The following is a 13,393-nucleotide window of genomic DNA, read 5'->3' on the forward strand; positions in this document are numbered from 1 at the left end:
TTGAACAACTCTGTCTTTAGAACCCTCCCTTCAGAGCTCTTACTTGCCTGAAATGGATAAAAAACTACACTGCATGGGCACATGAAGAGTAACATCAAGTAAAAAAATAAAATTCTTTTTGATTGCTATGATGCAAATAATCATACAATCTAGATAGGTAGAGCAAACCATTTGTTGTTGTATACTGATTAATATCTGGGTGGTTTTTTTTTGGTTACTTTTTTTCTTCTTATTCTATTCCTTTTGGAGAGGGGTGATGGCAAATTATTAAAAATTATTATTATTAAAATGTAATTTAGCATTCCAGCTCTGCCGGCTTTAAAACATTCCCTGAGCCACCTAACTGAATCCTGCCTGAGCCATGTTTCCTCCCCTAAAATACTGAGCATCTGTAATGCAGTCTCAAAGCTTAAAAAAAAAAAAAAAAAGGCAACAAGATTAAAAATTAGAAACTAATTCAGTTCTCTGCAGTTCATGGGAATAACATAATTTCTACCAGGAGTTTGACGTTTTCTTGCCTGAGTTTCCACATGCACAAAAGCATGTGGACCACGTACCACACTTCCCTTTCTCTCCGGGAGCAGAGCCTGCAGGTGGAAGCAGGAGAAAAAAGAAGAACGTGGCTTCCGGTGCCACCACGTGTCCGCAGCTGCACACAAAAGCAACTTGGGAGACGTGTTTTCTCTCCCTGATACCTAGATTATCCTGATAAGTGTCCTTTCCCAATTGGAAAAAGAAAATCTAATATCTCTGAGAAGATAAGTAACAGAGATGTCCAAAAGCACTATAACAGAATCTCAAACCTGGCACTTTCAGTAAATTTGGTTCTACTCTGAAGGCTGAGTTGTATCCCCAGAGGATGACAAATATTGTTATCTTTGCCTCCTGTTCTACACAGGAGTCTAGTTGAAAGCCGTGGTGCATGAGGTAGACTCTCCAGAGGGTGGCCAGCAATTGCTACTCAGACGCTCACAATGTTTCACTGGGTTATGGGGTGAGGCTTAGGCAGGGGTCTTCACTCAACACCGGCAGGGGCATCCTGCTCGTACCTCCCCATAAGATCATGCTTTTGCAGTCTGGGGGTGAACCCCAGCTCCACCACCTGGTAATACCTGTGCTGCTGGGAAAAGTTACTTGACCTCACACAGTTTCAGTGTCCTCATCTAAGAAGATGGAGGTTGTTCTCAGTGTTACATCAAATAAGGTATGTTCAGCGCTTAGCAAGTACCTAGCATAGACTAACGACTTTATAAATGATAGCAATCATGTCCTAGGCACCAAACATTTAAGTCCATGCCCAAATTCCCTCTATGTGTTCTCAAACAGAGCATTCATTGACAACCCACAGCCAGGAGGGAACCTAGTCTACATGCAACGCCATCCACAACAAGTCTCTCTCTCCTTCTCTTCCTCTCAGTGTCTCTCTTTCTCTTAATTTGACAAGCCGGTACCTTCTAAGGGAATCCATTCTCTTGGGGAGTGGCTGGGGCTGGAAAATCTTAATCTTGAATTCTTATCTCTTCACCACTTCCCACCCCCCAATCCTCCCACTAGATATTTAGAACTCCTTGTAAACTTCACAGGATCGAGATGTATTGAGATCTGTAGGAGGTGTTGGAGGAAAAGTGGGGACTGGGATGTTAAAAATCAGGGCAATAAAAATACCTATGATGTCATTCACCCTGACTTCTGAACCACCAGCAGCAGTCTTTCAACTTGGCTGGCGTTACACCTCACCTCTCCCAGCCTGTGTTATCACTTACCACCAAATGTAGGCCTCGGAGGGTCTTCCATTAGAGCGATTCTCACTCCTTCCCCACATCCCTACAGCCCTATCTCTCCCTCCTTCTCTGACTTTTAGCGTAGTCAATTAAACCTGAACAACTGGTGGATGGAGGAAATATGCTGCATCTATGGAATGGTACAGCAGGGACCAGTTTCACTGTTAATTTAAAATGCTAGAATTAATTAGGTAGTGTAAATGAAGAATTTAATAAGCGCTCTTTACAACCACAAGTTCTACTTTTATTAAACACTGCTACCAAATGAGGGCAAATATCTCTGGTCTCTCTATATTTCCTTGCCTCGTTCCCATAAGTTCTCTGCAAATAAAAAAAATTTTTTTGCCTGAAATTTAAAAAATGCATAATTATAAATTTATGCCTGAATTATAGTTCTGCTTTCAACCCATAAGCTTCTTCTTTAAGCTCAGATGCTACTGTATGTCTCTGCTTGTGCTGGAGAGGGTGCTAAACAAACCAAAGTTGACAATTTTGGTTTTGTATACCAAATTAAAGGCTGTCTTCGAAGCTGTCACTCCTATTCAAATCCACTCGGTGAACTACCAAATTAGCATTCTTTCAGTAAAGGAATCTGCTTGTTTAAACATGTGTCTTTAGAAAACAAGGAACAACACCATGAATCAGTAATTTTCAAAAATCTCACTACAGTTCTAAGGGAATTCTTTTGAAAAGGTGATTAATAACATTCACTAATATAGCTGGCAGAGTCCCTATTTAGGAGGTAAGGCTCCACCAAAAATACATTTTCTATACAGGAGTGGGAGGAAGAATCATATGGTTAACTGGTTTTAATTTTGTTTGAATTATCATCCTATTATATAAAGATTATTCAGAAATCTAAACATTGGCTTTCTGAGAGCACAGGCAATTCTGTTAAAGGATGGATGATCCAGCGTACTCAGATATCATCCTCTAAGCCCTGGCCCTATTTGGAAACCTTGGTAAAATGTCTCTGTTCAGCCGCTCTCCTTGTAACCTACTACCTGTATCTGTAATAATAACGTCTCCCATTTACCGAGAGACCACTGGGCACGAGGAACCATGCTAGGTGGTCCTATATATATCCAGTCTCTCATTTCAGCCTCACAATAAGCCCTTTGAGATCAATATTCTTTTCCAACTTTATAGATGAGGAAATTATGTTTGGAGGGTTATGTGACTTTTATTTCCTACAGTCATTTTAGTTTTATGATTTTGCAAAGTAATTTAATTTACATGGGAGACAGATTTGCACGTGAAGCAGAAGAACTGGAGAACACATAGAGCAACACACACAGATTCCCCTATTGAAAATCAAGCCAATGTATCTTCCTATTTTAATGACAGAATTTCCTTTTTCTAAGATAGGCCAGTTGCTTGTCACCTAATCTGCCCAGCAAAAGGGAAACAAAAGTCAGTCCTGGAAAACATCAAATACTCAGTTGAGGGCGAATGATTTTGGGAGTGGAGCGCCATGGCGCAGCGGATGCACTGCCGTTGTGATGTAGCCATCAGTCATCTGAGGAAATATTCTCACTTCCAAAAAGATTACATGGAAATGTTACCACAAAGAATTATAGTGTCTGACGAACATGAGGTCCTCAACAAATAGTTGTTGATTCGGAAAAAAATCAGAAGCTAAAAATTTCAAGTACTGAAGTTGATCGGGTATTGTTTTACTTTCCAGTAAAAAGTCTCTGCCTTCTCAAAGAGTATCTTCAAAACCAAACCAAACGAAATGAAATAAAATACCTCAACTGCAGATCCTCATTAAGTTTTTCCTTCTTCCTGCGGAGTAGTTTTATTCCAGAATAATCTGCTCTCCTTAGAGACTCTCTCTCCCCAGGGACAATGGACTGTTGTGATCTTCCAAAGTTCACCATGGCCCCCCTTTAAAACACTGTCTCAGACACATGGGAGAACACTGGACACACACAAACCAAATGCTTAAGAAGAAAGGAAGAGATAAAAACTAGTGTGGAGGACAGGGAGGGCAGAGGGCAGAACGGAGAACTATAGAACAAAGGGAAGGGGTGGCTGATTCAGAATAAAAGGGGATAAAACCAAAGGGTTATTTCACAAAAAGTAAAGCTCAAGGAAGTTTCAACATCCTCATCTGCTTCCCAGTCCTCCCGATGTGCAATCTGGTTTTATGTAGAGTACACGCATGGGTGAGTTTATGACTGTGTACCCATGCCATCCTTGAATGCAGGATACACACTGCAGACACTCAGATGCATTCACCATCTGTGTGCATTTCTGCTAAGTTCTGAACATCTAATGGAACAACGCAGCTACTAAGCCTCAGCCTTGAATACTGAAGAAGAGCATACCTGTAATTTTGTCTCTCACGAGTTTGCAGGATTCTATTTCACCAATGCTCCCAAAGAGACTCCTGAATTCCTCCTGGGTCATGTTCTGGGGTAAATAGTTGACTATGAGGTTGGTTTTGCTGTCATCTGTGGCTGCCCCTGTCTGCATGGGAGAAGGACAGTTTCTATTGTTGCTGGAGGGTCCATTGCTTGTATTGGATGTCGGGCCATTTGACACCTGTGGCTCCATGGTGCTAATTATCTAAATAAAAATAAAAATAATAAAAATAAGCCTCATGAAATTTAAAGACACAAGTAAAGTCTCTTTCAAGATTTTATTTTATTTTACGTTTTGAAAAGAAAGAGAACAAGATAAAGCAAGATGGAGCAAAAGAGACTGGGTTGTGAACACAGCCAATTTAGAAGCATGTTTTTAACCAAAATGTTAAACTCCCCTTGCTATTTTTAGGCCAGCCCATGGATTTTGAACACAGACTAGAATGCAGTGGGAACTCTCCCATTATTTTGTTAATGAAAAGCTAATTCCTGTTTTCATTACACAATCACTCTCAGAAATGTATACTTAAGCCACACCAAATTATAATTAAAATGTAAAGTAATAATCATGATTAAAATTATAGTTCCATTAAAGCTGAAAAACTAAATATAGAGGGCTACGCTCACAAGATCAAATACAGTACCTGTTTATTAACTATCTCATAAAGTAAAATGACATTAAATTAAGTGGGGCCGTTCCATATGGGAAGGGGGAAGGGTTTAGATTTTCACCGATGTTTAAGCACTGATCAAACTTCAGATTTCATAAGCACATGCTGGGGAGCTACAAAGTCATCTAATGATTTTTCTCCTTAGCCACTCTGTGACTGTTTCCCCTGGACCTCAAATAAAATGAAAGACATAAAGGTAGCTCTCTCTCTAGGTCCTACCTTAGGTCCAGCACAGCCCAAGGCTATCCTCTCACACTTTACTTAAAAAGTAAATAGTTAAAATTTAAATTAAATTTGGATTCAAATAGTTGATTAAACAAAGATTTCCACAAATGTGTGAACTGTTCTAGGCAGCATGCATGGGAAAAAAAGAGATGAATAAATCTCAGTCTATACCCTCAAGGAGCTTACAGCCTATAGAGGACACAGATAGGTAAATGGCTCCCAGGAGGACTGTGGGCATACAGGAGAGGAGCAATTAGCCCTGCTTTACAGGATGGGATTCAAGGAAAGTACTGAGAAGATGAAGCCAGAATACATAATACATTCTATATGGAAAATGGATGTAAGCTCATGGGGCCTGGTTATAAAGAGGTCCTGTATGGCATGACAAACATAGAGAATCACAAAACTGCAGAGCCAGAAGGCACTTAAGGAAATAAAATCTAGTTCAAAACTCTCATGTTTGAGATGAGTTCCAGAGACATCCAGTGAATTCTGTCATCATGGGAAACTGGGGCAGAGTCTGGGCCTGCACCCAGGTTCCCTGGCCCCAAATGCAGCCCAGCAGGCCCATTTCTGCACTCTATCTTATCACATCTCTTATTTGTCCTTCATGATAGGACTTCTGTCGCCTCTGACCTTGACCAGTTCTTTGGAAATGGAATCATGCTCTGTCATTCACCAGCTGTGTGACCTTGGGGGAAATGACTGAAACTCTAGAAGCCTTAGTTTCCCCATTTGAAAAATGGGAACAATGCCACCTGCCTTGCAAGGTAGTGACATGAGGTATAGAAAGTACCTGAATAGTGGCGGGAATGTAATTTGCCATTACTTTTATTTATTAAAGTCACTCTACCAATCATCTGATGTGAATTCTCTCACTGAGTCCTCACAAAAAGGCAATGAGGCATATCGTAATATTCTCTACATCTCATAGACGTGGAAAGCAAGGTTTAATAGACATCTGACAACTAGCATCTTCCATTATTATCATCATTTGGCTGCTGAGAGAATTTTGGGGGGACAAGCACTTTCATATACATGTAGTTAAGCATGTAAACCTTAAGGGTACAACTCGAAGAATAATTACAAAGAGAACACGATTCACACCTGAGTGTTCACCTTCAGACCATGATATAGAACATGACTAGCATCCCAGAAGCCTTTCTTCTGTCCCTACCTCCATCATTCTCACCACCCCCCCAAGGTAACTGACTTATAATCCATAAATTAGTTTTATCTGCTTTTGAACTTTATATACATGGAGTCCCACAATATGTACTCTTTTATGTCTTTTCACACATTATGTCTGGGTGTCATCCATGTCATTAGATATAGTGGTAGGTTTTACTTCTCCACTGCTGTAGAGAATTCCTTTGTGAAATTATGAAACTATCTCATTTTATTTACCACTTCTGTTGATAAACATTTCAGTCGTTTTTGGTTTTTAACTATTATAGATAATGCTGCTCTGAGCATTACGCACATGTCTCCCATGATTTACATACACACACATTTCTGTTGGGAATATTCCTGGGAGTCTATTTTCAGGTCAGAGTATATGTATGTTCTGTGCAGTAGACACTATCAGTATCTCTTTTAAATGGTGGCACCAACTTACACTCCCACCAGCAGCGTATCAAAGTTCCAGTTGCTGCACAACCTCATCAATACTCAGAGATTTTGGGGGGTTTTATTTTGGTGGGTTTTTTATTTATTTTCTCACTGAAGCAGAAGTGATAAAGTAAAAAAGGAGTAAGTTTTTAGTCACGGCAGCAGCTGACTTAAGACTGTAGTCCTACCACTTATTAGCTATGTAATCTCAGGCAGGTGACTTGAATATTCTACCTCAGTTTCCTCTTTGTAAATTGGAATAAAGCCTCACGTGCAGGTTTCTCTTCAGAATGAATGCCTGGAGACATTACAACTATTATTCTCCATCATGCCCTACGTAGGTGTTCCTCTAATTGTTTCCTTTTCTGAATGATCACAAATGGGAAATGAAACAAACAAACAAAAAAGAAGTCTCAAGAGGAGTCAGGGGAATAAGGCAGACTGAGGAAGGTGAGGAGCTTCTAAGATTCTTTATCATCATGTGAGTAACTTAAGTGGCTCTGCTTACCACATCATCAGAACTTCTTGGATTCAGGTCAACTGTGAGATTCTGGAAGGCTGGTCCAGACAGCAAGGAGAAAACAAAGGGTTTCTGAGAAGAATCTTAAATCAAGCTCTTCTCAGCATTGATAGAAGCTGTATCCAAGCAAAGCCTATTCTGCTGCTCTGTCCAGGAAAACACAAGGGAGATGTGCCCAAGGGACGCAAAATGCTAATGGAGATGATGTTGTAGAGCATCATCACAACTCCTGGTGGGGAGGCAGGTTTCTGCTCTGCTCCACCGTTGGGCCTCCTGCATCTGACCAGCGTCTCCATTTGCAGTGTTGTCTCACTGCTTCACTCAGTCAGGTGTCCAGGCAACAAACACAAGGAGCACTGCCAACTTGATAAGGAACTTAAAAACAGACTTTATCCAGTTCAGAAGGTGGGGCTGGCAGAACCACAGGGCTACGCACTGATACCTTTTGATTTAGTGGCAAACAAGCCAGCCCCACAATCTTGAGAACACGTTCCCGGCTCTTCATCTTTCTCAGGTTACCCTTGTTAAGGCTGCCCCACAAACACCTAGAAAATACCCTGCACTGAGGCAGCTTTTGGGGCATTAATGATGGAGTATGAAGAAGAATGTAAATCATACCTAAGCGTGCTGAGATTTTATGGGACCATGACAATTGAAGATCACCTGAGAGCCGGGTTCATCTTTTTCGTTCACTGGATGCCTGCCTCACAGACGTGTGTTGCGAAAGCCAGCCCTCAACCATGTGAACATCCCACAGGTCTCGCTGCTCCAGAGAAGCCTAGGAAGTACCAAGTCTGCAGCAAGGTAATTTCAGTTCCCCAACCAGCTTTCATCTCCTTATATCTTATGTGGATTTCCTAAATTATGCTGACTTCTGGAGTTGAGCCCCATCTGTAGCCCCATCTGAACCCTAATTGGGCCCAAACCTCTGAACAGAATGATCCACGAGATGCAGTGTTCGGTACTGAGCTACTTCAACCAACCAAACCCATAAATTAGGTCAAGTCATTCTTGGCTTATGGGAGGGGAGCTCTCTTTGCCTTGAACACATTCTACAGTTATCATTTTGTGTATTCAGAAAGAACTGATGAAAATACACACATGCACTCTGAGTTTGCTCAATAAAAATGTACTAAAGCTGAGAAACACTTGCAAATGTGTTAATATACATCATGTAATGAGACCCCTCATTGGTCTTAATGGTGCATCCCAGTATACAAGACAGGCTTAAAAAAAGAATCACAAATGTAAAATGTCAGAATGAAATGTGGCACACAAGTGAACCAAGAGGATTTTAAAACATACTTGGAAAATAAGAGAAATTGCCAAGGTCTAACGATATCAAGCTCAAGAAAATGAAACTATAATATTTTAAGGTTACATGATACATCGTAAAGAGAGGACACCTGTAATCTCAACATAGGAAGCAAACCAGAGGTAATCCATATCCTCCAATAAGCATAGAGTCTGGCTCAGCAAGATCAGAACACTTCCTTCTCCAGGCTTTTGATATTCTAACAGCACAATTTTCATTGCAAATAAATATATCAGTTACTCAAGTGTGCCTATGTACTTTCTTGAAACAGTCTGTGTGGGTCACATGGCCAACTTTGCAGCTGACCAGGTTCCAAACCCCTGACTTGCCCTCCTTCTCTCTTCTGAATGGCATAATTAAGAACAGAATTACAGTGAGCATCCAGGATAGAGCACTGAGGAGGTTCAGTTGACGTCAAACTCTAATGGTTGTACAAAGCACTGCATTAAATCTTTTATGTTCCTGTGATATATTTTAAGAAACATTATACAGGCAGAAAATTTCAGGGATAAACTATTAGAGCAGTGCACAATAACGTAGGCACTCAAATCCTGTCATTGTAAATGTCAATGGTTTGAATGACTAATTACTCACACTCAACGCATTAACCTCACCCCTCCCACAAATTTTTTTTTTTCCAGCAAAATATACAACAAAAGCAAGAGGGAAGGCCTCACACATGCAGCTGCTGGATCACCACTCAGGGTCATTAATCTCTGTGAAGGGACGTAAGAAGCAGGGGCTGGGCTCAGCCTCTTTCTCAGGGTGCTACTGAAAAAAAAGCCCTTGATAGCATCTCCATCACCACAGTCCTGGGTCCTTCCTGATATCCCTAATTATCTGTTCAATCCCACCTCTTATTATTGTCCACCCAAGGCATCTGCTACACTATTTCCTGGACTTGTCAGGTCAAATACACATCAAAAAAATAGGTTTATTTACATTCTGGCTAGATCTGGGAATGTTAGATGAACAGAGATAGAGCCCCAGAATGCCAAGCACTTGTGCTGGGCCCTCAGGATACGGAGACAACAAAGACAAGGAGCTGGCCCTCACTGAGTTCATGATGTAGATGCAAGACAGATTATCAGAGAACATTAGGGACCACAGAGCCTAATGCCATAATTTTAATGATGAGGCAACTGAGGAAAAGAAAGGGGAAATGACTTGCTCAGGGTGACACTTCCAGTTAGAACAGGAAGTGGGAACTTAAGCCCAGCTCTACGCAAGAGTACACAAGAGTATAGTGACAGCGTACAGTGTGACAGTGCAGACATGGACATTTAGATGAGGGTTTACTTTTCCTTTTCTGGAAGGAGACAGTGAGGGGTAGCCATATCATAAAAATGTACTTGAACAGACATGCAGAGACATGTCTATCTCCATAACTTACTGAATCTGGCACTTTACAGGTCACAAAAATGGTGACCTGAACTCTGAGCTCCATAGCACAGAGACCATATCTGTTTTGTTTATTATAGCATCTCCTGAATGTAGAACAGGGCCTGACATTTGGTAGGTTTGGATTAAGGCCTATTGAATGAATGAAGGCCCTTGCATGCTCAATAGTTCACTACATCCTTCAAACAACCCTGTAAAGTACAAGCCAAAAAGGTACGAAAGTTATCCCAATTTTACATATAACAAAAGAGGACAGAACACTTAACTGAGTACCTATTATATGCCAGGCATACATTTAGATATTATTTATTTATTATTTATATATAAATATATATTTATTTATATTTATTATTTATATATAAAAATATATATTTATATTCATTATTTATATATTTTTTAAAATATAGATTTTAAGAGGCATTCATTCAAGAGGAGGGGCTGAATCTTCAGCTGAAAAGGACCCCCTTGAGAACCTGTTGAATGTCTTTGCTCATTCTCACCAGAAAAATGCACACACATATTTTACGTACACTAATGATAATTCTTCATCTCCAGATTGAAATCCTCCAGTTGATTCTAAGAGTAGCAATACAATCAAAGAGCCAAAACTTCCCCTCCTCCCCAAATCATTCTTTTCATATAATTTCTTGTTCTCAGAATTCATTAACTCATTAACCAAACAAATACTGGCTGCTGAAAGTTCTACATGTCAGAGCAGAGAGCAAGCATGTCCTGCAGCCAAAAGGCCCTTTAAGTGTATTAGGCAAGACCACTATAAAATTTTGAAAATGTATTTCAAGCCTCCTTTAATATTTCTTTCACCATGAATTTCTCATGGTGAAATGAATTTCTCACAGCTCCCTCTGTCCCTCAGTCTTGACAAGGTTTTCATTTGCTCAAATTTGGGGAGAGTCAGGCTAGAATTAGAGGGCTGGTCCTCCTCCTCACAACTGAGGACAGTCACTGTCCCGGGCACCAGAGAACCACATCGGAGGTCCTCCTGCAGCCCCCTCACCAATCCTGTCAGCCATACTGCGTGGCCTTGCTCTAATATTTTCCACAAAAATGGCAGTCCAATAATATACTGCACAGTCTTGCATTTACACATCTTAACCTACTTTACACTCTCAGGATTTACTTTGTGAGACACATATAAGGTTCCGACTTTATGTTACAGGAACCCGTGCCACTGTAGAACTCACTACTGACATTGTCATCCACAAGCTCAGGGCAGGGCCCTTCTACCCCCATCACGGCCAACCTCAACTTCTGGTTTTCTGGCAGAGGGGTGGCCATGATGCTCGATTCAGGCCAAAGGATCAAGAGAAAATAATCTAAGAAGGTCACGGGAATATGATGCTTCTTTCCTAAACACTCTCCCTTCTACCTCCAGCGCCCTCTAAATGTCAGCATGCCCAGAAATGAGAATGGTGTTAATAGAATGTTCTGATTGCAAACATGTCTCAGGTGTGTGCATCTGAGACACACACACACATACTTTATTCAATATTTTAATGAGTATTTAAAGGTGTTTTCTTTCACCATGTTGGAAGGACTTTTGAAAATTTATGTATAAAGGCTAACCCTTATGTAATAGAACAAGTGCTCCCGAGAGCATGAAGAATAATGTTTACCAAGGGCAGTCACTGAATCGAACCATTAAAGAAATAGATTTAAATTATTCATGAGGACAAAAATAAAAGTCCTAATTCTCTTTGTAGGCATTTCCCACTTAACCCTTATAAAATCCTGACACGCAGTATGTCAGACACTGGTGGTGCAGCCCAGACTAGTGCAACTCGCCCGCCTTTCGAAAGCCTGAAAAACAAATCCCCAAAGTTAGAAAATTACATAGCAGGCTCTGTGTTCCTGAAGACAGATATTATTTTTAGGAATAATTCCTCACTTCTCTTCTTGCTCCTTGAAAGATACTAAAAATGTCCTACAACCCCCCAATTTCATATTTTTTAAGTTTTGTCCATCAGCTCATAAAATCCATACTCTCCCCTCCTTCTCTTCAAGAGGCTTTAATTCCTCAAATCCCTTCAGATTAATATTTTTTTCTAAATGCAATGCTTTCCTGGTTATGATTCAACTGGGAAGGAGACACATGTTATTAATGGGGCCCAGGAGCAAGGGCTGAGATTGATGACCTGATCACTCTAGGAAAAGGGAACTTGGGAATATACCCGTACCCCCACCCCCAAACCAGATTACAGGTGATGATTCACAAAGGTCCCTGGAGCAGAAGAATCTGGCTGAAGACTGCACTCGTGTCTCTCAAAACCATTTGTACCAAGTTTCCGTAATTCTGCTGGAGAGTAACTAGAAAGCTCTAGAAAAAAAATATTTAATTCTAACTGGGGAAAACATGCTGACAGTTTAATAGTACCTTTGGGTAGATGCACAAATAACCTGAAAGACCTATTTACTCTAGGAAGTTACCCGGTAATAAATTCCCGGCATATCCTTAAAACAAGTGTGTTCCATTCAACACAAGTTTACTGAATGCTATTACAGACCAAGGCATTGTTCTAGGAATCCAGGAAAAAAAAATAATTTTGTCCCTGCCCTTAGAGGGTTCAAGTTAGGAGGATGGGAGAGGAGGGCAGAGAAACAAGTAATTAACTAAAATCAATTGCATATACCCCTTTCATTAAGCAGTTGCCTTCAGAGTTTCTCTAATGACTCCCCCGCCTTACCAAAGAGCACATACATGAAATACATGCAGACTTGTCCTGGTATTGGATGGACACGTCCTGCTTCAGATCTAAATGCATACATCCTAGACCAATGACTTTGTAACAGTGAGGTAAGCTTGAGGCATTACTTCTTTGAAACAGCATCTTCTTCACAGGAGAGGAATACCAGGCATGCCAAAAGTATTCTCAGTGGGGGTAGTCAGGATTTTTAAAAAATCAGCAGCCGCTGGAGAGAACAAGAGGCATCAATACTTAAAATAGCAAGGCCAGCATGGATATGAAAAGCATAATCAAAATTTAATTTCTCTTAGGCATTCTTCTCAAATTCACAGAAATCTGAGTTCTTAATATTCCTCCCCAGATACATCACACACATTTCCCCTCTTCAATAAATACTGGCCTCCTTTATATCTTTAGGGCTTCTGTTTGGGCCTAAAATGATTTCCGGTATGCCCAGTCCTAGTCAAACCCCTGGGTATTTTGGTTTTAACAGACTTTTCCAGCAAACTCTCCAGAGCTGAGGGATGGCATGACCATTCAGTTCATTATAAAGACAAGGAGACCTTTCTCTCATGACTTCCCGAGCCCTAAATTTAGTCCTCTTTTCCAAAATGGCCAATAAAGATGCTTTCAAACTTTGATAAGCTTTCTTTTTTAAAGACATATCTGAAAAGTGCAAATGTATTCATTTCAATATAAATGCAATTTCGTGGCCAAGCTCTTAGGCTTCCTGCAAAAACATTAGACCTAATTAGAAATTCAATTGGAAAACAATTCCTTTCCTATCCAACTGTCCAA

At 40.5% G+C, this 13,393-nt stretch overlaps 1 protein-coding gene across 9 annotated transcripts in view; it reads right to left on the bottom strand.

Annotated features, from left to right (window-relative positions):
- The window catches only part of ELAVL4 (ELAV like RNA binding protein 4), a gene marked incomplete at both ends in the record, with an annotated part of 84,972 nt that overhangs the window by 42,989 nt on the left and 28,590 nt on the right, over window positions 1–13,393 (bottom strand). For 7 of the 9 annotated variants that reach the window (XM_080802696.1, XM_080802695.1, XM_080802694.1 and 4 more), the window contains one exon: window positions 4,115–4,355. In XM_080802696.1, coding sequence (XP_080658822.1) covers window positions 4,115–4,355 — 241 coding nt within the window. Of the gene's footprint in view, window positions 1–4,114; window positions 4,356–13,393 lie in introns of those variants that run through there. The other 2 variants (XM_080802697.1, XM_080802698.1) reach the window with 1 other exon arrangement.

Source organism: Martes martes (genome assembly GCF_963455335.1).
Source record: "Martes martes genome assembly, chromosome: 4".
Taxonomy (NCBI): domain Eukaryota; kingdom Metazoa; phylum Chordata; class Mammalia; order Carnivora; family Mustelidae; genus Martes; species Martes martes.